This window comes from Leiobunum rupestre, chromosome 5 (genome assembly GCF_980474605.1).
Source record: "Leiobunum rupestre chromosome 5, qqLeiRupe1.1.hap1, whole genome shotgun sequence".
NCBI lineage: Eukaryota > Metazoa > Arthropoda > Arachnida > Opiliones > Sclerosomatidae > Leiobunum > Leiobunum rupestre.
The window spans coordinates 10,723,462-10,751,364 of NC_143388.1; the positions used below are offsets into that span (position 1 = coordinate 10,723,462).

The 27,903-nt window shown below is 41.9% G+C and overlaps 1 protein-coding gene across 2 annotated transcripts; it reads right to left on the reverse strand.

The window, feature by feature from the left end:
- Window positions 1-2,080: 2,080 nt before the first annotated feature.
- Window positions 2,081-27,706, reverse strand: LOC149943525 (uncharacterized). Of its 2 annotated transcripts, XM_090175147.1 has the most exons (5): window positions 27,608-27,706; window positions 27,275-27,316; window positions 27,040-27,199; window positions 2,351-2,608; window positions 2,081-2,266 (listed from the first exon to the last, which is right to left on the reverse strand). In XM_090175147.1, exons 2-4 carry the CDS (start codon window positions 27,296-27,298, stop codon window positions 2,358-2,360), a joined length of 435 nt encoding a protein of 144 aa, XP_090031273.1. In that variant the 5' UTR covers window positions 27,299-27,316; window positions 27,608-27,706; the 3' UTR covers window positions 2,081-2,266; window positions 2,351-2,357. The 2 variants fall into 2 exon arrangements, with proteins under 2 accessions (XP_090031273.1, XP_090031272.1); XM_090175146.1 differs by having other exon boundaries at window positions 2,081-2,608.
- Between the last annotated feature and the right edge of the window lie 197 nt (window positions 27,707-27,903).

The following is a 27,903-nucleotide window of genomic DNA, read 5'->3' on the forward strand; positions in this document are numbered from 1 at the left end:
AGGCTTTGAAATACTAGAACAGGACAAAAACGCGACGACAAACAGGCTTTGAAATACTACAACAAGACAAAAACGCGACGACAAACAGGCTTTGAAATACTAGAACAGGACAAAAACGCGACGACAAAGAGGCTTTGAAATACTACAACAGGACAAAAACGCGACGACAAACAGGCTTTGAAATACTAGAACAGGACAAAAACGCGACGACAAAGAGGCTTTGAAATACTAGAACAGGACAAAAACGCGACGACAAAGAGGCTTTGAAATACTAGAACAGGACAAAACGCGACGACAAAGAGGCTTTGAAATACTACAACAGGACAAAAACGCGACGACAAACAGGCTTTGAAATACTAGAACAGGACAAAAACGCGACGACAAAGAGGCTTTGAAATACTACAACAGGACAAAAACGCGACGACAAACAGGCTTTGAAATACTAGAACAGGACAAAAACGCGACGACAAACAGGCTTTGAAATACTAGAACAGGACAAAAATGCGACGACAAACAGGCTTTGAAATACTAGAACAGGACAAAAACGCGATGATAAAGAGGCTTTGAAATACTAGAACAGGACAAAAACGCGACGATAAAGAGGCTTTGAAATACTAGAACAGGACAAAAACGCGACGACAAAGAGGCTTTGAAATACTAGAACAGGACAAAAACGCGACGACAAAGAGGCTTTGAAATACTAGAACAGGACAAAAACGCGACGACAAAGAGGCTTTGAAATACTAGAACAGGACAAAAACGCGACGACAAACAGGCTTTGAAATACTACAACAAGACAAAAACGCGACGACAAACAGGCTTTGAAATACTAGAACAGGACAAAAACGCGACGACAAAGAGGCTTTGGAATACTAGAACAGGACAAAACGCGACGACAAATTGGCTTTGAAATACTACAACAGGACAAAAACGCGACGACAAAGAGGCTTTGAAATACTAGAACAGGACAAAACGCGACGACAAATTGGCTTTGAAATACTACAACAGGACAAAAACGCGACGACAAACAGGCTTTGAAATACTAGAACAGGACAAAAACGCGACGACAAACAGGCTTTGAAATACTAGAACAGGACAAAAACGCGACGACAAACAGGCTTTGAAATACTAGAACAGGACAAAAACGCGACGATAGAGAGGCTTTGAAATACTAGAACAGGACAAAAACGCGATGATAAAGAGGCTTTGAAATACTAGAACAGGACAAAAACGCGACGATAAAGAGGCTTTGAAATACTAGAACAGGACAAAAACGCGACGACAAAGAGGCTTTGAAATACCAGAACAGGACAAAAACGCGACGACAAAGAGGCTTTGAAATACTAGAACAGGACAAAAACGCGACGACAAAGAGGCTTTGAAATACTAGAACAGGACAAAAACGCGACGACAAACAGGCTTTGAAATACTACAACAAGACAAAAACGCGACGACAAACAGGCTTTGAAATACTAGAACAGGACAAAAACGCGACGACAAAGAGGCTTTGAAATACTAGAACAGGACAAAAACGCGACGACAAAGAGGCTTTGAAATACTACAACAGGACAAAAACGCGACGACAAACAGGCTTTGAAATACTAGAACAGGACAAAAACGCGACGACAAAGAGGCTTTGAAATACTAGAACAGGACAAAAACGCGACGACAAAGAGGCTTTGAAATACTAGAACAGGACAAAAACGCGACGACAAAGAGGCTTTGAAATACTAGAACAGAACAAAAACGCGACGACAAAGAGGCTTTGAAATACTAGAACAGGACAAAAACGCGATGACAAAGAGGCTTTGTAATACTAGAACAGGATAAAAACGCGACGACAAACAGGCTTTGAAATACTAGAACAGGACAAAAACGCGACGACAAACAGGCTTTGAAATACTAGAACAGGACAAAAACGCGACGATAGAGAGGCTTTGAAATACTAGAACAGGACAAAAACGCGATGATAAAGATGCTTTGAAATACTAGAACAGGACAAAAACGCGACGATAAAGAGGCTTTGAAATACTAGAACAGGACTGTCGTAAACGAGGTAAGTTTGCAATAAGTTTGAAAAATCCCTATCCGACGACCAAAAAACCACCTACGCTTGAAAGAGACGGAATTCGACCAACGTCGAACGTGGTCGGGGAAAACACGAAGTAAGGAAGACTGCACTAGCTAAAAACTCATTTTTCCTTTAAACCCGCCGGAAACTCAGAGCCGAGATTGTAGATCAGTCTGTTTTCTTCAGTTCGACGGCCTTTCATAGGAAAAAGTTAGTGGCTTTCATGACCCGGATGAAGACGTCATTGATGCGGTGAATGTGAGTAAAATGATGGCTTACGTGGTTTTTAGTTTGAATGTTTCTCATATGGCATTGAGATGCTCCCTGAATTTCTCTCCGAGTCTCGCCAATGTAGAGCATAGAGTAGACGAGATTGGACGGCGTACATCTGAACGACCCCTCCGTGTGAAAATCCCGCTTCGTTGAGTACCACGCACCAGAAGGTCCCTAGACACAAATGCGCGAGTGTTGCACCGTGAGCGATCAAAATTCCTGGTACCCTCGTAGGTGGCATGAGCGTCTGGGTCCGACAAGGAGCTAGAAACGAGAATAGAGCGTATGTTACTATCGCGACGATAGAAAAATCTCGGAGGCTCTTTAAAAATGTTGCTAGTGTCTGAAGAATTCTATCGTTTTTTCGAATAACAGCTTCGATGCGACGAATTTGCGGATGATACGTCAAGACAACAGAATGCGTCTCAGTGGCGGACTGTTTCGGATGGATTGCAAGGGCTTCGTCACGGGTCATAGCAGAAACTCTGTTAAGAGCCGACTGCAGGACCTTCGTAGAGTAACATCTCGCGGATAAACAATCGCGCATCTCGGTAGCCTTAAGCCCCATTTTCATGCTCGCTGGTAGCGGGTAAAAATCGCCAAAATCCGCTTCCGCTACACACTTTTTCACTTTCCGCGTCGATCTGTTTCAAACAGATATTTTAGATTAATTTTCACGCTTGCGAGTGGCGGATGTGAATTTTGACGATTTTTATCCGCTACCAGCGAGCATGAAAATGGGCCTTTATTCTTGAAGTCTTCGTCTGACTAGCGTAGACGTAGCTTTATTGCGCACAGACTGTTTACCGTACATTTCTGACCAAAAGCCGACCCAAAAGGTTTTTTTACACTTTTCTTAGTCAGGGTGGCGACCGCTGTAACACACGGGAGTCGGTTAGGGTTAGTCTTGGGTCGAAAAGTCGCTTTAGGTTCATGACCAAAAGCCGACCCAAAAAGTCTTAATCTTAAAAAAATATATGTACGTTTTTTAGACTTTTCTTAGTCAGGGTGGCGATCACTGTAACACACGGGAGTCGGTTACGGGTCGGTCTTGGGTCGAAAAGTCGTTTTAGGTCTATGACCAAAAGCCGACCCAAAAAGTCTTAATCTTAAAAAATATATGTACGTTTTTTAGACTTCTTAGTCAGGGTGGCGATCACTGTAACACACGGGAGTCGGTTACGGGTCGGTCTTGGGTCGAAAAGTCGTTTTAGGTCTATGACCAAAAGCCGACCCAAAAAGTCTTAATCTTAAAAAATATATGTACGTTTTTTAGACTTTTCTTAGTCAGGGTGGCGATCACTGTAACACACGGGAGTCGGTTACGGGTCGGTCTTGGGTCGAAAAGTCGTTTTAGGTCTATGACCAAAAGCCGACCCAAAAAGTCTTAATCTTAAAAAATATATGTACGTTTTTTAGACTTTTCTTAGTCAGGGTGGCGATCACTGTAACACACAGGAGTCGGTTACGGGTCGGTCTTGGGTCGAAAAGTCGTTTTAGGTCTATGGCCAAAAGCCGACCCAAAAAGTCTTAATCTTAAAAAATATATGTACGTTTTTTAGACTTTTCTTAGTCAGGGTGGCGATCACTGTAACACACGGGAGTCGGTTACGGGTCGGTCTTGGGTCGAAAAGTCGTTTTAGGTCTATGACCAAAAGCCGACCCAAAAAGTCTTAATCTTAAAAAATATATGTACGTTTTTTAGACTTCTTAGTCAGGGTGGCGATCACTGTAACACACGGGAGTCGGTTACGGGTCGGTCTTGGGTCGAAAAGTCGTTTTAGGTCTATGACCAAAAGCCGACCCAAAAAGTCTTAATCTTAAAAAATATATGTACGTTTTTTAGACTTTTCTTAGTCAGGGTGGCGATCACTGTAACACACGGGAGTCGGTTACGGGTCGGTCTTGGGTCGAAAAGTCGTTTTAGGTCTATGACCAAAAGCCGACCCAAAAAGTCTTAATCTTAAAAAATATATGTACGTTTTTTAGACTTTTCTTAGTCAGGGTGGCGATCACTGTAACACACGGGAGTCGGTTACGGGTCGGTCTTGGGTCGAAAAGTCGTTTTAGGTCTATGACCAAAAGCCGACCCAAAATGTCTTAATCTTAAAAAATATATGTACGTTTTTTAGACTTTTCTTAGTCAGGGTGGCGATCACTGTAACACACGGGAGTCGGTTACGGGTCGGTCTTGGGTCGAAAAGTCGTTTTAGGTCTATGACCAAAAGCCGACCCAAAAAGTCTTAATCTTAAAAAATATATGTACGTTTTTTAGACTTTTCTTAGTCAGGGTGGCGATCACTGTAACACACGGGAGTCGGTTACGGGTCGGTCTTGGGTCGAAAAGTCGTTTTAGGTCTATGACCAAAAGCCGACCCAAAAAGTCTTAATCTTAAAAAATATATGTACGTTTTTTAGACTTCTTAGTCAGGGTGGCGATCACTGTAACACACGGGAGTCGGTTACGGGTCGGTCTTGGGTCGAAAAGTCGTTTTAGGTCTATGACCAAAAGCCGACCCAAAAAGTCTTAATCTTAAAAAATATATGTACGTTTTTTAGACTTCTTAGTCAGGGTGGCGATCACTGTAACACACGGGAGTCGGTTACGGGTCGGTCTTGGGTCGAAAAGTCGTTTTAGGTCTATGACCAAAAGCCGACCCAAAAAGTCTTAATCTTAAAAATATATGTACGTTTTTTAGACTTTTCTTAGTCAGGGTGGCGATCACTGTAACACACGGGAGTCGGTTACGGGTCGGTCTTGGGTCGAAAAGTCGTTTTAGGTCTATGACCAAAAGCCGACCCAAAATGTCTTAATCTTAAAAAATATATGTACGTTTTTTAGACTTTTCTTAGTCAGGGTGGCGATCACTGTAACACACGGGAGTCGGTTACGGGTCGGTCTTGGGTCGAAAAGTCGTTTTAGGTCTATGACCAAAAGCCGACCCAAAAAGTCTTAATCTTAAAAAATATATGTACGTTTTTTAGACTTTTCTTAGTCAGGGTGGCGATCACTGTAACACACGGGAGTCGGTTACGGGTCGGTCTTGGGTCGAAAAGTCGTTTTAGGTCTATGACCAAAAGCCGACCCAAAAAGTCTTAATCTTAAAAAATATATGTACGTTTTTTAGACTTCTTAGTCAGGGTGGCGATCACTGTAACACACGGGAGTCGGTTACGGGTCGGTCTTGGGTCGAAAAGTCGTTTTAGGTCTATGACCAAAAGCCGACCCAAAAAGTCTTAATCTTAAAAAATATATGTACGTTTTTTAGACTTCTTAGTCAGGGTGGCGATCACTGTAACACACGGGAGTCGGTTACGGGTCGGTCTTGGGTCGAAAAGTCGTTTTAGGTCTATGACCAAAAGCCGACCCAAAAAGTCTTAATCTTAAAAATATATGTACGTTTTTTAGACTTTTCTTAGTCAGGGTGGCGATCACTGTAACACACGGGAGTCGGTTACGGGTCGGTCTTGGGTCGAAAAGTCGTTTTAGGTCTATGACCAAAAGCCGACCCAAAAAGTCTTAATCTTAAAAAATATATGTACGTTTTTTAGACTTTTCTTAGTCAGGGTGGCGATCACTGTAACACACGGGAGTCGGTTACGGGTCGGTCTTGGGTCGAAAAGTCGTTTTAGGTCTATGGCCAAAAGCCGACCCAAAAAGTCTTAATCTTAAAAAATATATGTACGTTTTTTAGACTTTTCTTAGTCAGGGTGGCGATCACTGTAACACACGGGAGTCGGTTACGGGTCGGTCTTGGGTCGAAAAGTCGTTTTAGGTCTATGACCAAAAGCCGACCCAAAAAGTCTTAATCTTAAAAAATATATGTACGTTTTTTAGACTTCTTAGTCAGGGTGGCGATCACTGTAACACACGGGAGTCGGTTACGGGTCGGTCTTGGGTCGAAAAGTCGTTTTAGGTCTATGACCAAAAGCCGACCCAAAAAGTCTTAATCTTAAAAAATATATGTACGTTTTTTAGACTTTTCTTAGTCAGGGTGGCGATCACTGTAACACACGGGAGTCGGTTACGGGTCGGTCTTGGGTCGAAAAGTCGTTTTAGGTCTATGACCAAAAGCCGACCCAAAAAGTCTTAATCTTAAAAAATATATGTACGTTTTTTAGACTTTTCTTAGTCAGGGTGGCGATCACTGTAACACACGGGAGTCGGTTACGGGTCGGTCTTGGGTCGAAAAGTCGTTTTAGGTCTATGACCAAAAGCCGACCCAAAAAGTCTTAATCTTAAAAAATATATGTACGTTTTTTAGACTTTTCTTAGTCAGGGTGGCGATCACTGTAACACACGGGAGTCGGTTACGGGTCGGTCTTGGGTCGAAAAGTCGTTTTAGGTCTATGACCAAAAGCCGACCCAAAAAGTCTTAATCTTAAAAAATATATGTACGTTTTTTAGACTTTTCTTAGTCAGGGTGGCGATCACTGTAACACACGGGAGTCGGTTACGGGTCGGTCTTGGGTCGAAAAGTCGTTTTAGGTCTATGACCAAAAGCCGACCCAAAAAGTCTTAATCTTAAAAAATATATGTACGTTTTTTAGACTTTTCTTAGTCAGGGTGGCGACCACTGTAACACACGGGAGTCGGTTACGGGTCGGTCTTGGGTCGAAAAGTCGTTTTAGGTCTATGGCCAAAAGCCGACCCAAAAAGTCTTAATCTTAAAAAATATATGTACGTTTTTTAGACTTTTCTTAGTCAGGGTGGCGATCACTGTAACACACGGGAGTCGGTTACGGGTCGGTCTTGGGTCGAAAAGTCGTTTTAGGTCTATGACCAAAAGCCGACCCAAAAAGTCTTAATCTTAAAAAATATATGTACGTTTTTTAGACTTTTCTTAGTCAGGGTGGCGATCACTGTAACACACGGGAGTCGGTTATGGGTCGGTCTTGGGTCGAAAAGTCGTTTTAGGTCTATGGCCAAAAGCCGACCCAAAAAGTCTTAATCTTAAAAAATATATGTACGTTTTTTAGACTTTTCTTAGTCTGGGTGGCGATCACTGTAACACACGGGAGTCGGTTACGGGTCGGTCTTGGGTCGAAAAGTCGTTTTAGGTCTATGACCAAAAGCCGACCCAAAAGGTCTTAATCTTAAAAAATATATGTACGTTTTTTAGACTTTTCTTAGTCAGGGTGGCGATCACTGTAACACACGGGAGTCGGTTACGGGTCGGTCTTGGGTCGAAAAGTCGTTTTAGGTCTATGACCAAAAGCCGACCCAAAAAGTCTTAATCTTAAAAAATATATGTACGTTTTTTAGACTTTTCTTAGTCAGGGTGGCGATCACTGTAACACACGGGAGTCGGTTACGGGTCGGTCTTGGGTCGAAAAGTCGTTTTAGGTCTATGGCCAAAAGCCGACCCAAAAAGTCTTAATCTTAAAAAATATATGTACGTTTTTTAGACTTCTTAGTCAGGGTGGCGATCACTGTAACACACGGGAGTCGGTTACGGGTCGGTCTTGGGTCGAAAAGTCGTTTTAGGTCTATGGCCAAAAGCCGACCCAAAAAGTCTTAATCTTAAAAAATATATGTACGTTTTATAGACTTTTCTTAGTCAGGGTGGCGATCACTGTAACACACGGGAGTCGGTTACGGGTCGGTCTTGGGTCGAAAAGTCGTTTTATTTCTATGATCAAAAGCCGACCCAAAAAGTCTTAATCTTAAAAAATATATGTACGTTTTTTAGACTTTTCTTAGTCAGGGTGGCGATCACTGTAACACACGGGAGTCGGTTACGGGTCGGTCTTGGGTCGAAAAGTCGTTTTAGGTCTATGACCAAAAGCCGACCCAAAAAGTCTTAATCTTAAAAAATATATGTACGTTTTTTAGACTTTTCTTAGTCAGGGTGGCGATCACTGTAACACACGGGAGTCGGTTACGGGTCGGTCTTGGGTCGAAAAATCGTTTTAGGTCTATGACCAAAAGCCGACCCAAAAAGTCTTAATCTTAAAAAATATATGTACGTTTTTTAGACTTTTCTTAGTCAGGGTGGCGATCACTGTAACACACGGGAGTCGGTTACGGGTCGGTCTTGGGTCTAAAAGTCGTTTTAGGTCTATGACCAAAAGCCGACCCAAAAAGTCTTAATCTTAAAAAATATATGTACGTTTTTTAGACTTTTCTTAGTCAGGGTGGCGATCACTGTAACACACGGGAGTCGGTTACGGGTCGGTCTTGGGTCGAAAAGTCGTTTTAGGTCTATGACCAAAAGCCGACCCAAAAAGTCTTAATCTTAAAAAATATATGTACGTTTTTTAGACTTTTCTTAGTCAGGGTGGCGATCACTGTAACACACGGGAGTCGGTTACGGGTCGGTCTTGGGTCGAAAAGTCGTTTTAGGTCTATGGCCAAAAGCCGACCCAAAAAGTCTTAATCTTAAAAAATATATGTACGTTTTTTAGACTTCTTAGTCAGGGTGGCGATCACTGTAACACACGGGAGTCGGTTACGGGTCGGTCTTGGGTCGAAAAGTCGTTTTAGGTCTATGGCCAAAAGCCGACCCAAAAAGTCTTAATCTTAAAAAATATATGTACGTTTTTTAGACTTTTCTTAGTCAGGGTGGCGATCACTGTAACACACGGGAGTCGGTTACGGGTCGGTCTTGGGTCGAAAAGTCGTTTTAGGTCTATGGCCAAAAGCCGACCCAAAAAGTCTTAATCTTAAAAAATATATGTACGTTTTTTAGACTTTTCTTAGTCAGGGTGGCGATCACTGTAACACACGGGAGTCGGTTACGGGTCGGTCTTGGGTCGAAAAGTCGTTTTAGGTCTATGATCAAAAGCCGACCCAAAAAGTCTTAATCTTAAAAAATATATGTACGTTTTTTAGACTTTTCTTAGTCAGGGTGGCGATCACTGTAACACACGGGAGTCGGTTACGGGTCGGTCTTGGGTCGAAAAGTCGTTTTAGGTCTATGACCAAAAGCCGACCCAAAAAGTCTTAATCTTAAAAAATATATGTACGTTTTTTAGACTTTTCTTAGTCAGGGTGGCGATCACTGTAACACACGGGAGTCGGTTACGGGTCGGTCTTGGGTCGAAAAGTCGTTTTAGGTCTATGACCAAAAGCCGACCCAAAAAGTCTTAATCTTAAAAAATATATGTACGTTTTTTAGACTTTTCTTAGTCAGGGTGGCGATCACTGTAACACACGGGAGTCGGTTACGGGTCGGTCTTGGGTCGAAAAGTCGTTTTAGGTCTATGACCAAAAGCCGACCCAAAAAGTCTTAATCTTAAAAAATATATGTACGTTTTTTAGACTTTTCTTAGTAAGGGTGGCGATCACTGTAACACACGGGAGTCGGTTACGGGTCGGTCTTGGGTCGAAAAGTCGTTTTAGGTCTATGGCCAAAAGCCGACCCAAAAAGTCATAATCTTAAAAAATATATGTACGTTTTTTAGACTTTTCTTAGTCAGGGTGGCGATCACTGTAACACACGGGAGTCGGTTACGGGTCGGTCTTGGGTCGAAAAGTCGTTTTAGGTCTATGATCAAAAGCCGACCCAAAAAGTCTTAATCTTAAAAAATATATGTACGTTTTTTAGACTTTTCTTAGTCAGGGTGGCGATCACTGTAACACACGGGAGTCGGTTACGGGTCGGTCTTGGGTCGAAAAGTCGTTTTAGGTCTATGACCAAAAGCCGACCCAAAAAGTCTTAATCTTAAAAAATATATGTACGTTTTTTAGACTTTTCTTAGTCAGGGTGGCGATCACTGTAACACACGGGAGTCGGTTACGGGTCGGTCTTGGGTCGAAAAGTCGTTTTAGGTCTATGACCAAAAGCCGACCCAAAAAGTCTTAATCTTAAAAAATATATGTACGTTTTTTAGACTTTTCTTAGTCAGGGTGGCGATCACTGTAACACACGGGAGTCGGTTACGGGTCGGTCTTGGGTCGAAAAGTCGTTTTAGGTCTATGACCAAAAGCCGACCCAAAAAGTCTTAATCTTAAAAAATATATGTACGTTTTTTAGACTTTTCTTAGTCAGGGTGGCGATCACTGTAACACACGGGAGTCGGTTACGGGTCGGTCTTGGGTCGAAAAGTCGTTTTAGGTCTATGACCAAAAGCCGACCCAAAAAGTCTTAATCTTAAAAAATATATGTACGTTTTTTAGACTTTTCTTAGTCAGGGTGGCGATCACTGTAACACACGGGAGTCGGTTACGGGTCGGTCTTGGGTCGAAAAGTCGTTTTAGGTCTATGACCAAAAGCCGACCCAAAAAGTCTTAATCTTAAAAAATATATGTACGTTTTTTAGACTTTTCTTAGTCAGGGTGGCGATCACTGTAACACACGGGAGTCGGTTACGGGTCGGTCTTGGGTCGAAAAGTCGTTTTAGGTCTATGGCCAAAAGCCGACCCAAAAAGTCTTAATCTTAAAAAATATATGTACGTTTTTTAGACTTCTTAGTCAGGGTGGCGATCACTGTAACACACGGGAGTCGGTTACGGGTCGGTCTTGGGTCGAAAAGTCGTTTTAGGTCTATGGCCAAAAGCCGACCCAAAAAGTCTTAATCTTAAAAAATATATGTACGTTTTTTAGACTTTTCTTAGTCAGGGTGGCGATCACTGTAACACACGGGAGTCGGTTACGGGTCGGTCTTGGGTCGAAAAGTCGTTTTAGGTCTATGATCAAAAGCCGACCCAAAAAGTCTTAATCTTAAAAAATATATGTACGTTTTTTAGACTTTTCTTAGTCAGGGTGGCGATCACTGTAACACACGGGAGTCGGTTACGGGTCGGTCTTGGGTCGAAAAGTCGTTTTAGGTCTATGACCAAAAGCCGACCCAAAAAGTCTTAATCTTAAAAAATATATGTACGTTTTTTAGACTTTTCTTAGTCAGGGTGGCGATCACTGTAACACACGGGAGTCGGTTACGGGTCGGTCTTGGGTCGAAAAATCGTTTTAGGTCTATGACCAAAAGCCGACCCAAAAAGTCTTAATCTTAAAAAATATATGTACGTTTTTTAGACTTTTCTTAGTCAGGGTGGCGATCACTGTAACACACGGGAGTCGGTTACGGGTCGGTCTTGGGTCGAAAAGTCGTTTTAGGTCTATGACCAAAAGCCGACCCAAAAAGTCTTAATCTTAAAAAATATATGTACGTTTTTTAGACTTTTCTTAGTCAGGGTGGCGATCACTGTAACACACGGGAGTCGGTTACGGGTCGGTCTTGGGTCGAAAAGTCGTTTTAGGTCTATGACCAAAAGCCGACCCAAAAAGTCTTAATCTTAAAAAATATATGTACGTTTTTTAGACTTTTCTTAGTCAGGGTGGCGATCACTGTAACACACGGGAGTCGGTTACGGGTCGGTCTTGGGTCGAAAAGTCGTTTTAGGTCTATGGCCAAAAGCCGATCCAAAAAGTCTTAATCTTAAAAAATATATGTACGTTTTTTAGACTTCTTAGTCAGGGTGGCGATCACTGTAACACACGGGAGTCGGTTACGGGTCGGTCTTGGGTCGAAAAGTCGTTTTAGGTCTATGGCCAAAAGCCGACCCAAAAAGTCTTAATCTTAAAAAATATATGTACGTTTTTTAGACTTTTCTTAGTCAGGGTGGCGATCACTGTAACACACGGGAGTCGGTTACGGGTCGGTCTTGGGTCGAAAAGTCGTTTTAGGTCTATGACCAAAAGCCGACCCAAAAAGTCTTAATCTTAAAAAATATATGTACGTTTTTTAGACTTTTCTTAGTCAGGGTGGCGATCACTGTAACACACGGGAGTCGGTTACGGGTCGGTCTTGGGTCGAAAAGTCGTTTTAGGTCTATGAACAAAAGCCGACCCAAAAAGTCTTAATCTTAAAAAATATATGTACGTTTTTTAGACTTTTCTTAGTCAGGGTGGCGATCACTGTAACACACGGGAGTCGGTTACGGGTCGGTCTTGGGTCGAAAAGTCGTTTTAGGTCTATGACCAAAAGCCGACCCAAAAAGTCTTAATCTTAAAAAATATATGTACGTTTTTTAGACTTTTCTTAGTCAGGGTGGCGATCACTGTAACACACGGGAGTCGGTTACGGGTCGGTCTTGGGTCGAAAAGTCGTTTTAGGTCTATGGCCAAAAGCCGACCCAAAAAGTCTTAATCTTAAAAAATATATGTTCGTTTTTTAGACTTCTTAGTCAGGGTGGCGATCACTGTAACACACGGGAGTCGGTTACGGGTCGGTCTTGGGTCGAAAAGTCGTTTTAGGTCTATGGCCAAAAGCCGACCCAAAACGTCTTAATCTTAAAAAATATATGTACGTTTTTTAGACTTTTCTTAGTCAGGGTGGCGATCACTGTAACACACGGGAGTCGGTTACGGGTCGGTCTTGGGTCGAAAAGTCGTTTTAGGTCTATGATCAAAAGCCGACCCAAAAAGTCTTAATCTTAAAAAATATATGTACGTTTTTTAGACTTTTCTTAGTCAGGGTGGCGATCACTGTAACACACGGGAGTCGGTTACGGGTCGGTCTTGGGTCGAAAAGTCGTTTTAGGTCTATGACCAAAAGCCGACCCAAAAAGTCTTAATCTTAAAAAATATATGTACGTTTTTTAGACTTTTCTTAGTCAGGGTGGCGATCACTGTAACACACGGGAGTCGGTTACGGGTCGGTCTTGGGTCGAAAAATCGTTTTAGGTCTATGACCAAAAGCCGACCCAAAAAGTCTTAATCTTAAAAAATATATGTACGTTTTTTAGACTTTTCTTAGTCAGGGTGGCGATCACTGTAACACACGGGAGTCGGTTACGGGTCGGTCTTGGGTCGAAAAGTCGTTTTAGGTCTATGACCAAAAGCCGACCCAAAAAGTCTTAATCTTAAAAAATATATGTACGTTTTTTAGACTTTTCTTAGTCAGGGTGGCGATCACTGTAACACACGGGAGTCGGTTACGGGTCGGTCTTGGGTCGAAAAGTCGTTTTAGGTCTATGACCAAAAGCCGACCCAAAAAGTCTTAATCTTAAAAAATATATGTACGTTTTTTAGACTTTTCTTAGTCAGGGTGGCGATCACTGTTACACACGGGAGTCGGTTACGGGTCGGTCTTGGGTCGAAAAGTCGTTTTAGGTCTATGACCAAAAGCCGACCCAAAAAGTCTTAATCTTAAAAAATATATGTACGTTTTTTAGACTTTTCTTAGTCAGGGTGGCGATCACTGTAACACACGGGAGTCGGTTACGGGTCGGTCTTGGGTCGAAAAGTCGTTTTAGGTCTATGGCCAAAAGCCGACCCAAAAAGTCTTAATCTTAAAAAATATATGTACGTTTTTTAGACTTTTCTTAGTCAGGGTGGCGATCACTGTAACACACGGGAGTCGGTTACGGGTCGGTCTTGGGTCGAAAAGTCGTTTTAGGTCTATGACCAAAAGCCGACCCAAAAAGTCTTAATCTTAAAAAATATATGTACGTTTTTTAGACTTTTCTTAGTCAGGGTGGCGATCACTGTAACACACGGGAGTCGGTTACGGGTCGGTCTTGGGTCGAAAAGTCGTTTTAGGTCTATGGCCAAAAGCCGACCCAAAAAGTCTTAATCTTAAAAAATATATGTACGTTTTTTAGACTTCTTAGTCAGGGTGGCGATCACTGTAACACACGGGAGTCGGTTACGGGTCGGTCTTGGGTCGAAAAGTCGTTTTAGGTCTATGGCCAAAAGCCGACCCAAAAAGTCTTAATCTTAAAAAATATATGTACGTTTTTTAGACTTCTTAGTCAGGGTGGCGATCACTGTAACACACGGGAGTCGGTTACGGGTCGGTCTTGGGTCGAAAAGTCGTTTTAGGTCTATGGCCAAAAGCCGACCCAAAAAGTCTTAATCTTAAAAAATATATGTACGTTTTTTAGACTTCTTAGTCAGGGTGGCGATCACTGTAACACACGGGAGTCGGTTACGGGTCGGTCTTGGGTCGAAAAGTCGTTTTAGGTCTATGACCAAAAGCCGACCCAAAAAGTCTTAATCTTAAAAAATATATGTACGTTTTTTAGACTTTTCTTAGTCAGGGTGGCGATCACTGTAACACACGGGAGTCGGTTACGGGTCGGTCTTGGGTCGAAAAGTCGTTTTAGGTCTATGGCCAAAAGCCGACCCAAAAAGTCTTAATCTTAAAAAATATATGTACGTTTTTTAGACTTCTTAGTCAGGGTGGCGATCACTGTAACACACGGGAGTCGGTTACGGGTCGGTCTTGGGTCGAAAAGTCGTTTTAGGTCTATGGCCAAAAGCCGACCCAAAAAGTCTTAATCTTAAAAAATATATGTACGTTTTTTAGACTTCTTAGTCAGGGTGGCGATCACTGTTACACACGGGAGTCGGTTACGGGTCGGTCTTGGGTCGAAAAGTCGTTTTAGGTCTATGGCCAAAAGCCGACCCAAAAAGTCTTAATCTTAAAAAATATATGTACGTTTTTTAGACTTTTCTTAGTCAGGGTGGCGATCACTGTAACACACGGGAGTCGGTTACGGGTCGGTCTTGGGTCGAAAAGTCGTTTTAGGTCTATGACCAAAAGCCGACCCAAAAAGTCTTAATCTTAAAAAATATATGTACGTTTTTTAGACTTTTCTTAGTCAGGGTGGCGATCACTGTAACACATGGGAGTCGGTTACGGGTCGGTCTTGGGTCGAAAAGTCGTTTTAGGTCTATGACCAAAAGCCGACCCAAAAAGTCTTAATCTTAAAACATATATGTACGTTTTTTAGACTTTTCTTAGTCAGGGTGGCGATCACTGTAACACACGGGAGTCGGTTACGGGTCGGTCTTGGGTCGAAAAGTCGTTTTAGGTCTATGACCAAAAGCCGACCCAAAAAGTCTTAATCTTAAAAAATATATGTACGTTTTTTAGACTTTTCTTAGTCAGGGTGGCGATCACTGTAACACACGGGAGTCGGTTACGGGTCGGTCTTGGGTCGAAAAGTCGTTTTAGGTCTATGACCAAAAGCCGACCCAAAAAGTCTTAATCTTAAAAAATATATGTACGTTTTTTAGACTTCTTAGTCAGGGTGGCGATCACTGTAACACACGGGAGTCGGTTACGGGTCGGTCTTGGGTCGAAAAGTCGTTTTAGGTCTATGACCAAAAGCCGACCCAAAAAGTCTTAATCTTAAAAAATATATGTACGTTTTTTAGACTTTTCTTAGTCAGGGTGGCGATCACTGTAACACACGGGAGTCGGTTACGGGTCGGTCTTGGGTCGAAAAGTCGTTTTAGGTCTATGACCAAAAGCCGACCCAAAAAGTCTTAATCCTAAAAAATATATGTACGTTTTTTAGACTTTTCTTAGTCAGGGTGGCGACCACTGTAACACACGGGAGTCGGTTACGGGTCGGTCTTGGGTCGAAAAGTCGTTTTAGGTCTATGGCCAAAAGCCGACCCAAAAAGTCTTAATCTTAAAAAATATATGTACGTTTTTTAGACTTTTCTTAGTCAGGGTGGCGATCACTGTAACACACGGGAGTCGGTTACGGGTCGGTCTTGGGTCGAAAAGTCGTTTTAGGTCTATGACCAAAAGCCGACCCAAAAAGTCTTAATCTTAAAAAATATATGTACGTTTTTTAGACTTCTTAGTCAGGGTGGCGATCACTGTAACACACGGGAGTCGGTTACGGGTCGGTCTTGGGTCGAAAAGTCGTTTTAGGTCTATGACCAAAAGCCGACCCAAAAAGTCTTAATCTTAAAAAATATATGTACGTTTTTTAGACTTTTCTTAGTCAGGGTGGCGATCACTGTAACACACGGGAGTCGGTTACGGGTCGGTCTTGGGTCGAAAAGTCGTTTTAGGTCTATGGCCAAAAGCCGACCCAAAAAGTCTTAATCTTAAAAAATATATGTACGTTTTTTAGACTTCTTAGTCAGGGTGGCGATCACTGTAACACACGGGAGTCGGTTACGGGTCGGTCTTGGGTCGAAAAGTCGTTTTAGGTCTATGGCCAAAAGCCGACCCAAAAAGTCTTAATCTTAAAAAATATATGTACGTTTTTTAGACTTCTTAGTCAGGGTGGCGATCACTGTTACACACGGGAGTCGGTTACGGGTCGGTCTTGGGTCGAAAAGTCGTTTTAGGTCTATGGCCAAAAGCCGACCCAAAAAGTCTTAATCTTAAAAAATATATGTACGTTTTTTAGACTTTTCTTAGTCAGGGTGGCGATCACTGTAACACACGGGAGTCGGTTACGGGTCGGTCTTGGGTCGAAAAGTCGTTTTAGGTCTATGACCAAAAGCCGACCCAAAAAGTCTTAATCTTAAAAAATATATGTACGTTTTTTAGACTTTTCTTAGTCAGGGTGGCGATCACTGTAACACATGGGAGTCGGTTACGGGTCGGTCTTGGGTCGAAAAGTCGTTTTAGGTCTATGACCAAAAGCCGACCCAAAAAGTCTTAATCTTAAAACATATATGTACGTTTTTTAGACTTTTCTTAGTCAGGGTGGCGATCACTGTAACACACGGGAGTCGGTTACGGGTCGGTCTTGGGTCGAAAAGTCGTTTTAGGTCTATGACCAAAAGCCGACCCAAAAAGTCTTAATCTTAAAAAATATATGTACGTTTTTTAGACTTTTCTTAGTCAGGGTGGCGATAACTGTAACACACGGGAGTCGGTTACGGGTCGGTCTTGGGTCGAAAAGTCGTTTTAGGTCTATGACCAAAAGCCGACCCAAAAAGTCTTAATCTTAAAAAATATATGTACGTTTTTTAGACTTCTTAGTCAGGGTGGCGATCACTGTAACACACGGGAGTCGGTTACGGGTCGGTCTTGGGTCGAAAAGTCGTTTTAGGTCTATGACCAAAAGCCGACCCAAAAAGTCTTAATCTTAAAAAATATATGTACGTTTTTTAGACTTTTCTTAGTCAGGGTGGCGATCACTGTAACACACGGGAGTCGGTTACGGGTCGGTCTTGGGTCGAAAAGTCGTTTTAGGTCTATGACCAAAAGCCGACCCAAAAAGTCTTAATCCTAAAAAATATATGTACGTTTTTTAGACTTTTCTTAGTCAGGGTGGCGACCACTGTAACACACGGGAGTCGGTTACGGGTCGGTCTTGGGTCGAAAAGTCGTTTTAGGTCTATGGCCAAAAGCCGACCCAAAAAGTCTTAATCTTAAAAAATATATGTATGTTTTTTAGACTTTTCTTAGTCAGGGTGGCGATCACTGTAACACACGGGAGTCGGTTACGGGTCGGTCTTGGGTCGAAAAGTCGTTTTAGGTCTATGACCAAAAGCCGACCCAAAAAGTCTTAATCTTAAAAAATATATGTACGTTTTTTAGACTTCTTAGTCAGGGTGGCGATCACTGTAACACACGGGAGTCGGTTACGGGTCGGTCTTGGGTCGAAAAGTCGTTTTAGGTCTATGGCCAAAAGCCGACCCAAAAAGTCTTAATCTTAAAAAATATATGTACGTTTTTTAGACTTTTCTTAGTCAGGGTGGCGATCACTGTAACACACGGGAGTCGGTTACGGGTCGGTCTTGGGTTGAAAAGTCGTTTTAGGTCTATGACCAAAAGCCGACCCAAAAAGTCTTAATCTTAAAAAATATATGTACGTTTTTTAGACTTTTCTTAGTCAGGGTGGCGATCACTGTAACACACGGGAGTCGGTTACGGGTCGGTCTTGGGTCGAAAAGTCGTTTTAGGTCTATGACCAAAAGCCGACCCAAAAAGTCTTAATCTTAAAAAATATATGTACGTTTTTTAGACTTTTCTTAGTCAGGGTGGCGATCACTGTAACACACGGGAGTCGGTTACGGGTCGGTCTTGGGTCGAAAAGTCGTTTTAGGTCTATGGCCAAAAGCCGACCCAAAAAGTCTTAATCTTAAAAAATATATGTACGTTTTTTAGACTTTTCTTAGTCAGGGTGGCGATCACTGTAACACACGGGAGTCGGTTACGGGTCGGTCTTGGGTCGAAAAGTCGTTTTAGGTCTATGATCAAAAGCCGACCCAAAAAGTCTTAATCTTAAAAAATATATGTACGTTTTTTAGACTTTTCTTAGTCAGGGTGGCGATCACTGTAACACACGGGAGTCGGTTACGGGTCGGTCTTGGGTCGAAAAGTCGTTTTAGGTCTATGACCAAAAGCCGACCCAAAAAGTCTTAATCTTAAAAAATATATGTACGTTTTTTAGACTTTTCTTAGTCAGGGTGGCGATCACTGTAACACACGGGAGTCGGTTACGGGTCGGTCTTGGGTCGAAAAGTCGTTTTAGGTCTATGACCAAAAGCCGACCCAAAAAGTCTTAATCTTAAAAAATATATGTACGTTTTTTAGACTTTTCTTAGTCAGGGTGGCGATCACTGTAACACACGGGAGTCGGTTACGGGTCGGTCTTGGGTCGAAAAGTCGTTTTAGGTCTATGACCAAAAGCCGACCCAAAAAGTCTTAATCTTAAAAAATATATGTACGTTTTTTAGACTTTTCTTAGTCAGGGTGGCGATCACTGTAACACACGGGAGTCGGTTACGGGTCGGTCTTGGGTCGAAAAGTCGTTTTAGGTCTATGACCAAAAGCCGACCCAAAAAGTCTTAATCTTAAAAAATATATGTACGTTTTTTAGACTTTTCTTAGTCAGGGTGGCGATCACTGTAACACACGGGAGTCGGTTACGGGTCGGTCTTGGGTCGAAAAGTCGTTTTAGGTCTATGGCCAAAAGCCGACCCAAAAAGTCTTAATCTTAAAAAATATATGTACGTTTTTTAGACTTTTCTTAGTCAGGGTGGCGATCACTGTAACACACGGGAGTCGGTTACGGGTCGGTCTTGGGTCGAAAAGTCGTTTTAGGTCTATGATCAAAAGCCGACCCAAAAAGTCTTAATCTTAAAAAATATATGTACGTTTTTTAGACTTTTCTTAGTCAGGGTGGCGATCACTGTAACACACGGGAGTCGGTTACGGGTCGGTCTTGGGTCGAAAAGTCGTTTTAGGTCTATGACCAAAAGCCGACCCAAAAAGTCTTAATCTTAAAAAATATATGTACGTTTTTTAGACTTTTCTTAGTCAGGGTGGCGATCACTGTAACACACGGGAGTCGGTTACGGGTCGGTCTTGGGTCGAAAAGTCGTTTTAGGTCTATGACCAAAAGCCGACCCAAAAAGTCTTAATCTTAAAAAATATATGTACGTTTTTTAGACTTTTCTTAGTCAGGGTGGCGATCACTGTAACACACGGGAGTCGGTTACGGGTCGGTCTTGGGTCGAAAAGTCGTTTTAGGTCTATGACCAAAAGCCGACCCAAAAAGTCTTAATCTTAAAAAATATATGTACGTTTTTTAGACTTTTCTTAGTCAGGGTGGCGATCACTGTAACACACGGGAGTCGGTTACGGGTCGGTCTTGGGTCGAAAAGTCGTTTTAGGTCTATGACCAAAAGCCGACCCAAAAAGTCTTAATCTTAAAAAATATATGTACGTTTTTTAGACTTTTCTTAGTCAGGGTGGCGATCACTGTAACACACGGGAGTCGGTTACGGGTCGGTCTTGGGTCGAAAAGTCGTTTTAGGTCTATGACCAAAAGCCGACCCAAAAAGTCTTAATCTTAAAAAATATATGTACGTTTTTTAGACTTTTCTTAGTCAGGGTGGCGATCACTGTAACACACGGGAGTCGGTTACGGGTCGGTCTTGGGTCGAAAAGTCGATTTAGGTCTATGACCAAAAGCCGACCCAAAAAGTCTTAATCTTAAAAAATATATGTACGTTTTTTAGACTTTTCTTAGTCAGGGTGGCGATCACTGTAACACACGGGAGTCGGTTACGGGTCGGTCTTGGGTCGAAAAGTCGTTTTAGGTCTATGACCAAAAGCCGACCCAAAAAGTCTTAATCTTAAAAAATATATGTACGTTTTTTAGACTTTTCTTAGTCAGGGTGGCGATCACTGTAACACACGGGAGTCGGTTACGGGTCGGTCTTGGGTCGAAAAGTCGTTTTAGGTCTATGGCCAAAAGCCGACCCAAAAAGTCTTAATCTTAAAAAATATATGTACGTTTTTTAGACTTCTTAGTCAGGGTGGCGATCACTGTAACACACGGGAGTCGGTTACGGGTCGGTCTTGGGTCGAAAAGTCGTTTTAGGTCTATGGCCAAAAGCCGACCCAAAAAGTCTTAATCTTAAAAAATATATGTACGTTTTTTAGACTTCTTAGTCAGGGTGGCGATCACTGTTACACACGGGAGTCGGTTACGGGTCGGTCTTGGGTCGAAAAGTCGTTTTAGGTCTATGGCCAAAAGCCGACCCAAAAAGTCTTAATCTTAAAAAATATATGTACGTTTTTTAGACTTTTCTTAGTCAGGGTGGCGATCACTGTAACACACGGGAGTCGGTTACGGGTCGGTCTTGGGTCGAAAAGTCGTTTTAGGTCTATGACCAAAAGCCGACCCAAAAAGTCTTAATCTTAAAAAATATATGTACGTTTTTTAGACTTTTCTTAGTCAGGGTGGCGATCACTGTAACACATGGGAGTCGGTTACGGGTCGGTCTTGGGTCGAAAAGTCGTTTTAGGTCTATGACCAAAAGCCGACCCAAAAAGTCTTAATCTTAAAACATATATGTACGTTTTTTAGACTTTTCTTAGTCAGGGTGGCGATCACTGTAACACACGGGAGTCGGTTACGGGTCGGTCTTGGGTCGAAAAGTCGTTTTAGGTCTATGACCAAAAGCCGACCCAAAAAGTCTTAATCTTAAAAAATATATGTACGTTTTTTAGACTTTTCTTAGTCAGGGTGGCGATAACTGTAACACACGGGAGTCGGTTACGGGTCGGTCTTGGGTCGAAAAGTCGTTTTAGGTCTATGACCAAAAGCCGACCCAAAAAGTCTTAATCTTAAAAAATATATGTACGTTTTTTAGACTTCTTAGTCAGGGTGGCGATCACTGTAACACACGGGAGTCGGTTACGGGTCGGTCTTGGGTCGAAAAGTCGTTTTAGGTCTATGACCAAAAGCCGACCCAAAAAGTCTTAATCTTAAAAAATATATGTACGTTTTTTAGACTTTTCTTAGTCAGGGTGGCGATCACTGTAACACACGGGAGTCGGTTACGGGTCGGTCTTGGGTCGAAAAGTCGTTTTAGGTCTATGACCAAAAGCCGACCCAAAAAGTCTTAATCCTAAAAAATATATGTACGTTTTTTAGACTTTTCTTAGTCAGGGTGGCGACCACTGTAACACACGGGAGTCGGTTACGGGTCGGTCTTGGGTCGAAAAGTCGTTTTAGGTCTATGGCCAAAAGCCGACCCAAAAAGTCTTAATCTTAAAAAATATATGTATGTTTTTTAGACTTTTCTTAGTCAGGGTGGCGATCACTGTAACACACGGGAGTCGGTTACGGGTCGGTCTTGGGTCGAAAAGTCGTTTTAGGTCTATGACCAAAAGCCGACCCAAAAAGTCTTAATCTTAAAAAATATATGTACGTTTTTTAGACTTCTTAGTCAGGGTGGCGATCACTGTAACACACGGGAGTCGGTTACGGGTCGGTCTTGGGTCGAAAAGTCGTTTTAGGTCTATGGCCAAAAGCCGACCCAAAAAGTCTTAATCTTAAAAAATATATGTACGTTTTTTAGACTTTTCTTAGTCAGGGTGGCGATCACTGTAACACACGGGAGTCGGTTACGGGTCGGTCTTGGGTTGAAAAGTCGTTTTAGGTCTATGACCAAAAGCCGACCCAAAAAGTCTTAATCTTAAAAAATATATGTACGTTTTTTAGACTTTTCTTAGTCAGGGTGGCGATCACTGTAACACACGGGAGTCGGTTACGGGTCGGTCTTGGGTCGAAAAGTCGTTTTAGGTCTATGACCAAAAGCCGACCCAAAAAGTCTTAATCTTAAAAAATATATGTACGTTTTTTAGACTTTTCTTAGTCAGGGTGGCGATCACTGTAACACACGGGAGTCGGTTACGGGTCGGTCTTGGGTCGAAAAGTCGTTTTAGGTCTATGGCCAAAAGCCGACCCAAAAAGTCTTAATCTTAAAAAATATATGTACGTTTTTTAGACTTTTCTTAGTCAGGGTGGCGATCACTGTAACACACGGGAGTCGGTTACGGGTCGGTCTTGGGTCGAAAAGTCGTTTTAGGTCTATGATCAAAAGCCGACCCAAAAAGTCTTAATCTTAAAAAATATATGTACGTTTTTTAGACTTTTCTTAGTCAGGGTGGCGATCACTGTAACACACGGGAGTCGGTTACGGGTCGGTCTTGGGTCGAAAAGTCGTTTTAGGTCTATGACCAAAAGCCGACCCAAAAAGTCTTAATCTTAAAAAATATATGTACGTTTTTTAGACTTTTCTTAGTCAGGGTGGCGATCACTGTAACACACGGGAGTCGGTTACGGGTCGGTCTTGGGTCGAAAAGTCGTTTTAGGTCTATGACCAAAAGCCGACCCAAAAAGTCTTAATCTTAAAAAATATATGTACGTTTTTTAGACTTTTCTTAGTCAGGGTGGCGATCACTGTAACACACGGGAGTCGGTTACGGGTCGGTCTTGGGTCGAAAAGTCGTTTTAGGTCTATGACCAAAAGCCGACCCAAAAAGTCTTAATCTTAAAAAATATATGTACGTTTTTTAGACTTTTCTTAGTCAGGGTGGCGATCACTGTAACACACGGGAGTCGGTTACGGGTCGGTCTTGGGTCGAAAAGTCGTTTTAGGTCTATGACCAAAAGCCGACCCAAAAAGTCTTAATCTTAAAAAATATATGTACGTTTTTTAGACTTTTCTTAGTCAGGGTGGCGATCACTGTAACACACGGGAGTCGGTTACGGGTCGGTCTTGGGTCGAAAAGTCGTTTTAGGTCTATGGCCAAAAGCCGACCCAAAAAGTCTTAATCTTAAAAAATATATGTACGTTTTTTAGACTTTTCTTAGTCAGGGTGGCGATCACTGTAACACACGGGAGTCGGTTACGGGTCGGTCTTGGGTCGAAAAGTCGTTTTAGGTCTATGATCAAAAGCCGACCCAAAAAGTCTTAATCTTAAAAAATATATGTACGTTTTTTAGACTTTTCTTAGTCAGGGTGGCGATCACTGTAACACACGGGAGTCGGTTACGGGTCGGTCTTGGGTCGAAAAGTCGTTTTAGGTCTATGACCAAAAGCCGACCCAAAAAGTCTTAATCTTAAAAAATATATGTACGTTTTTTAGACTTTTCTTAGTCAGGGTGGCGATCACTGTAACACACGGGAGTCGGTTACGGGTCGGTCTTGGGTCGAAAAGTCGTTTTAGGTCTATGACCAAAAGCCGACCCAAAAAGTCTTAATCTTAAAAAATATATGTACGTTTTTTAGACTTTTCTTAGTCAGGGTGGCGATCACTGTAACACACGGGAGTCGGTTACGGGTCGGTCTTGGGTCGAAAAGTCGTTTTAGGTCTATGACCAAAAGCCGACCCAAAAAGTCTTAATCTTAAAAAATATATGTACGTTTTTTAGACTTTTCTTAGTCAGGGTGGCGATCACTGTAACACACGGGAGTCGGTTACGGGTCGGTCTTGGGTCGAAAAGTCGTTTTAGGTCTATGACCAAAAGCCGACCCAAAAAGTCTTAATCTTAAAAAATATATGTACGTTTTTTAGACTTTTCTTAGTCAGGGTGGCGATCACTGTAACACACGGGAGTCGGTTACGGGTCGGTCTTGGGTCGAAAAGTCGTTTTAGGTCTATGACCAAAAGCCGACCCAAAAAGTCTTAATCTTAAAAAATATATGTACGTTTTTTAGACTTTTCTTAGTCAGGGTGGCGATCACTGTAACACACGGGAGTCGGTTACGGGTCGGTCTTGGGTCGAAAAGTCGATTTAGGTCTATGACCAAAAGCCGACCCAAAAAGTCTTAATCTTAAAAAATATATGTACGTTTTTTAGACTTTTCTTAGTGAGGGTGGCGATCACTGTAACACACGGGAGTCGGTTACGGGTCGGTCTTGGGTCGAAAAGTCGTTTTAGGTCTATGACCAAAAGCCGACCCAAAAAGTCTTAATCTTAAAAAATATATGTACGTTTTTTAGACTTTTCTTAGTCAGGGTGGCGATCACTGTAACACACGGGAGTCGGTTACGGGTCGGTCTTGGGTCGAAAAGTCGTTTTAGGTCTATGGCCAAAAGCCGACCCAAAAAGTCTTAATCTTAAAAAATATATGTACGTTTTTTAGACTTCTTAGTCAGGGTGGCGATCACTGTAACACACGGGAGTCGGTTACGGGTCGGTCTTGGGTCGAAAAGTCGTTTTAGGTCTATGGCCAAAAGCCGACCCAAAAAGTCTTAATCTTAAAAAATATATGTACGTTTTTTAGACTTCTTAGTCAGGGTGGCGATCACTGTTACACACGGGAGTCGGTTACGGGTCGGTCTTGGGTCGAAAAGTCGTTTTAGGTCTATGGCCAAAAGCCGACCCAAAAAGTCTTAATCTTAAAAAATATATGTACGTTTTTTAGACTTTTCTTAGTCAGGGTGGCGATCACTGTAACACACGGGAGTCGGTTACGGGTCGGTCTTGGGTCGAAAAGTCGTTTTAGGTCTATGACCAAAAGCCGACCCAAAAAGTCTTAATCTTAAAAAATATATGTACGTTTTTTAGACTTTTCTTAGTCAGGGTGGCGATCACTGTAACACAAGGGAGTCGGTTACGGGTCGGTCTTGGGTCGAAAAGTCGTTTTAGGTCTATGACCAAAAGCCGACCCAAAAAGTCTTAATCTTAAAACATATATGTACGTTTTTTAGACTTTTCTTAGTCAGGGTGGCGATCACTGTAACACACGGGAGTCGGTTACGGGTCGGTCTTGGGTCGAAAAGTCGTTTTAGGTCTATGACCAAAAGCCGACCCAAAAAGTCTTAATCTTAAAAAATATATGTACGTTTTTTAGACTTTTCTTAGTCAGGGTGGCGATCACTGTAACACACGGGAGTCGGTTACGGGTCGGTCTTGGGTCGAAAAGTCGTTTTAGGTCTATGACCAAAAGCCGACCCAAAAAGTCTTAATCTTAAAAAATATATGTACGTTTTTTAGACTTCTTAGTCAGGGTGGCGATCACTGTAACACACGGGAGTCGGTTACGGGTCGGTCTTGGGTCGAAAAGTCGTTTTAGGTCCATGACCAAAAGCCGACCCAAAAAGTCTTAATCTTAAAAAATATATGTACGTTTTTTAGACTTTTCTTAGTCAGGGTGGCGACCACTGTAACACACGGGAGTCGGTTACGGGTCGGTCTTGGGTCGAAAAGTCGTTTTAGGTCTATGGCCAAAAGCCGACCCAAAAAGTCTTAATCTTAAAAAATATATGTACATTTTTTAGACTTTTCTTAGTCAGGGTGGCGATCACTGTAACACACGGGAGTCGGTTACGGGTCGGTCTTGGGTCGAAAAGTCGTTTTAGGTCTATGACCAAAAGCCGACCCAAAAAGTCTTAATCTTAAAAAATATATGTACGTTTTTTAGACTTTTCTTAGTCAGGGTGGCGATCACTGTAACACACGGGAGTCGGTTACGGGTCGGTCTTGGGTCGAAAAGTCGTTTTAGGTCTATGACCAAAAGCCGACCCAAAAAGTCTTAATCTTAAAAAATATATGTACGTTTTTTAGACTTTTCTTAGTCAGGGTGGCGATCACTGTAACACACGGGAGTCGGTTACGGGTCGGTCTTGGGTCGAAAAGTCGTTTTAGGTCTATGACCAAAAGCCGACCCAAAAAGTCTTAATCTTAAAAAATATATGTACGTTTTTTAGACTTTTCTTAGTCAGGGTGGCGATCACTGTAACACACGGGAGTCGGTTACGGGTCGGTCTTGGGTCGAAAAGTCGTTTTAGGTCTATGACCAAAAGCCGACCCAAAAAGTCTTAATCTTAAAAAATATATGTACGTTTTTTAGACTTCTTAGTCAGGGTGGCGATCACTGTAACACACGGGAGTCGGTTACGGGTCGGTCTTGGGTCGAAAAGTCGTTTTAGGTCTATGACCAAAAGCCGACCCAAAAAGTCTTAATCTTAAAAAATATATGTACGTTTTTTAGACTTTTCTTAGTCAGGGTGGCGATCACTGTAACACACGGGAGTCGGTTACGGGTCGGTCTTGGGTCGAAAAGTCGTTTTAGGTCTATGACCAAAAGCCGACCCAAAAAGTCTTAATCTTAAAAAATATATGTACGTTTTTTAGACTTTTCTTAGTCAGGGTGGCGATCACTGTAACACACGGGAGTCGGTTACGGGTCGGTCTTGGGTCGAAAAGTCGTTTTAGGTCTATGGCCAAAAGCCGACCCAAAAAGTCTTAATCTTAAAAAAATATATGTACGTTTTTCAAACTTTTCTTTGTCAGGGTGCCCACCGAAATTTATAGTGCAATTTCCGACTTAAAAAAGACCTTACACTGTTTTCTGATAATTGAGATTTTGGGCATCTTATGGGTTTCATGAACCCAAAATATTACAAATAATACTGTGCTAACATTTTGAATACGTATATAGATAAACGATTAAATCAATAAAATTTACTGTGTCCTATTTTGTTTACTTTTAAATACAATTTATTGAAAAAGTTCTATGCATTGTTAAATTGCTTTACTTTAATCGTGTACAAGATTAAAGATAAAACATTATGTTACTTTCATCTGGAACCAAAAGACTGATGTTACTAACATAAGCTTTTTTGTTCCGGAAGACGGTTCCTTAATTCTCTAAGGCTAAGAAAATCAAAACCCATGCTAAGCTCTAATCGTTAAGTGCCACAAAAAAAACCAACGGAAAATTGATGTTACGTACCTCTGTCGATTTCTTTGGGCTTAATCTTGCGTAGATTGAAATTGAAATTTATTTTTGTCACAAAGAGTAACATTGCAAACCCAATTACAGTACCCAATAGCAGAAATGCCACCTTGTTTCTAGGCGCTTTTAATATTATCATTTCAGTCACATCGGCGATCTTTAGTAAATGGTGATCTTGATCTTTAAATTATTTATATCGGAAATGTACTAAAATATAATAAAATAGTTTTACCATAAACAGAGCAATCTCGATCATCAAAACGGTGAGCTCGACCTTTAAAATGACAATCTTTTAAATTAACAATGTCGAAACCCCTGCTGTGAACCTACAAGTCAACATTGGTGCCCATAGGCATTTTTTAAGGGGGGGAATTTTCCCCGTTTACCATCCTGCCTCCCGGTGGGTATCCATGCAGTACTGGCTTTGCTATATTTATCGTTTTTGAGGACCATTAGAATAATTCAATTTCATCAAGAAGTGGAAAATATGATTTGTCTGCCTTCTGTTTGAATAATATATACGTCTATCCTTTCCTTAACTCTGAAGCACCAAAATGTATATTACCCAAAATCCTCGATGAAATCACGAAATCAGTATACTTTTCTATTATAGTCCGCGCCTCGGTCAGCCTATAGCAACGTTTTATGAGTACGTATCGAGGGTTTTTTAGTATTCCGTTGAATTTACAGCGAAATGATCCTGTACTAGTATAGTGATCAACCGTTATACTTTTTAACACCTGTATTCGCCCACCAATCATTTTATCTATTAGATAGCTGCCATTGCCGTGTTACACGTACCCAATGTATACAGAAAATCACCAAGGTTGTTCAAAATGCATTTTGAGTTAGATAAAGTAT

What these genes read in the sequence shown, in the direction of transcription:
- LOC149943525 (XM_090175147.1), bottom strand. Translation starts at nt 27,298, where the DNA reads ATGATCGAGATTGCTCTGTTTATG. An exon ending in TCGAGATTGCTCTGTTTATG is followed by an intron (nt 27,200 to 27,274) that starts GTAAAACTATTT and finishes CATTTACTAAAG; the next exon opens with ATCGCCGATGTGACTGAAAT. An exon ending in GCCCAAAGAAATCGACAGAG is followed by an intron (nt 2,609 to 27,039) that starts GTACGTAACATC and finishes TCTCGTTTCTAG; the next exon opens with CTCCTTGTCGGACCCAGACG.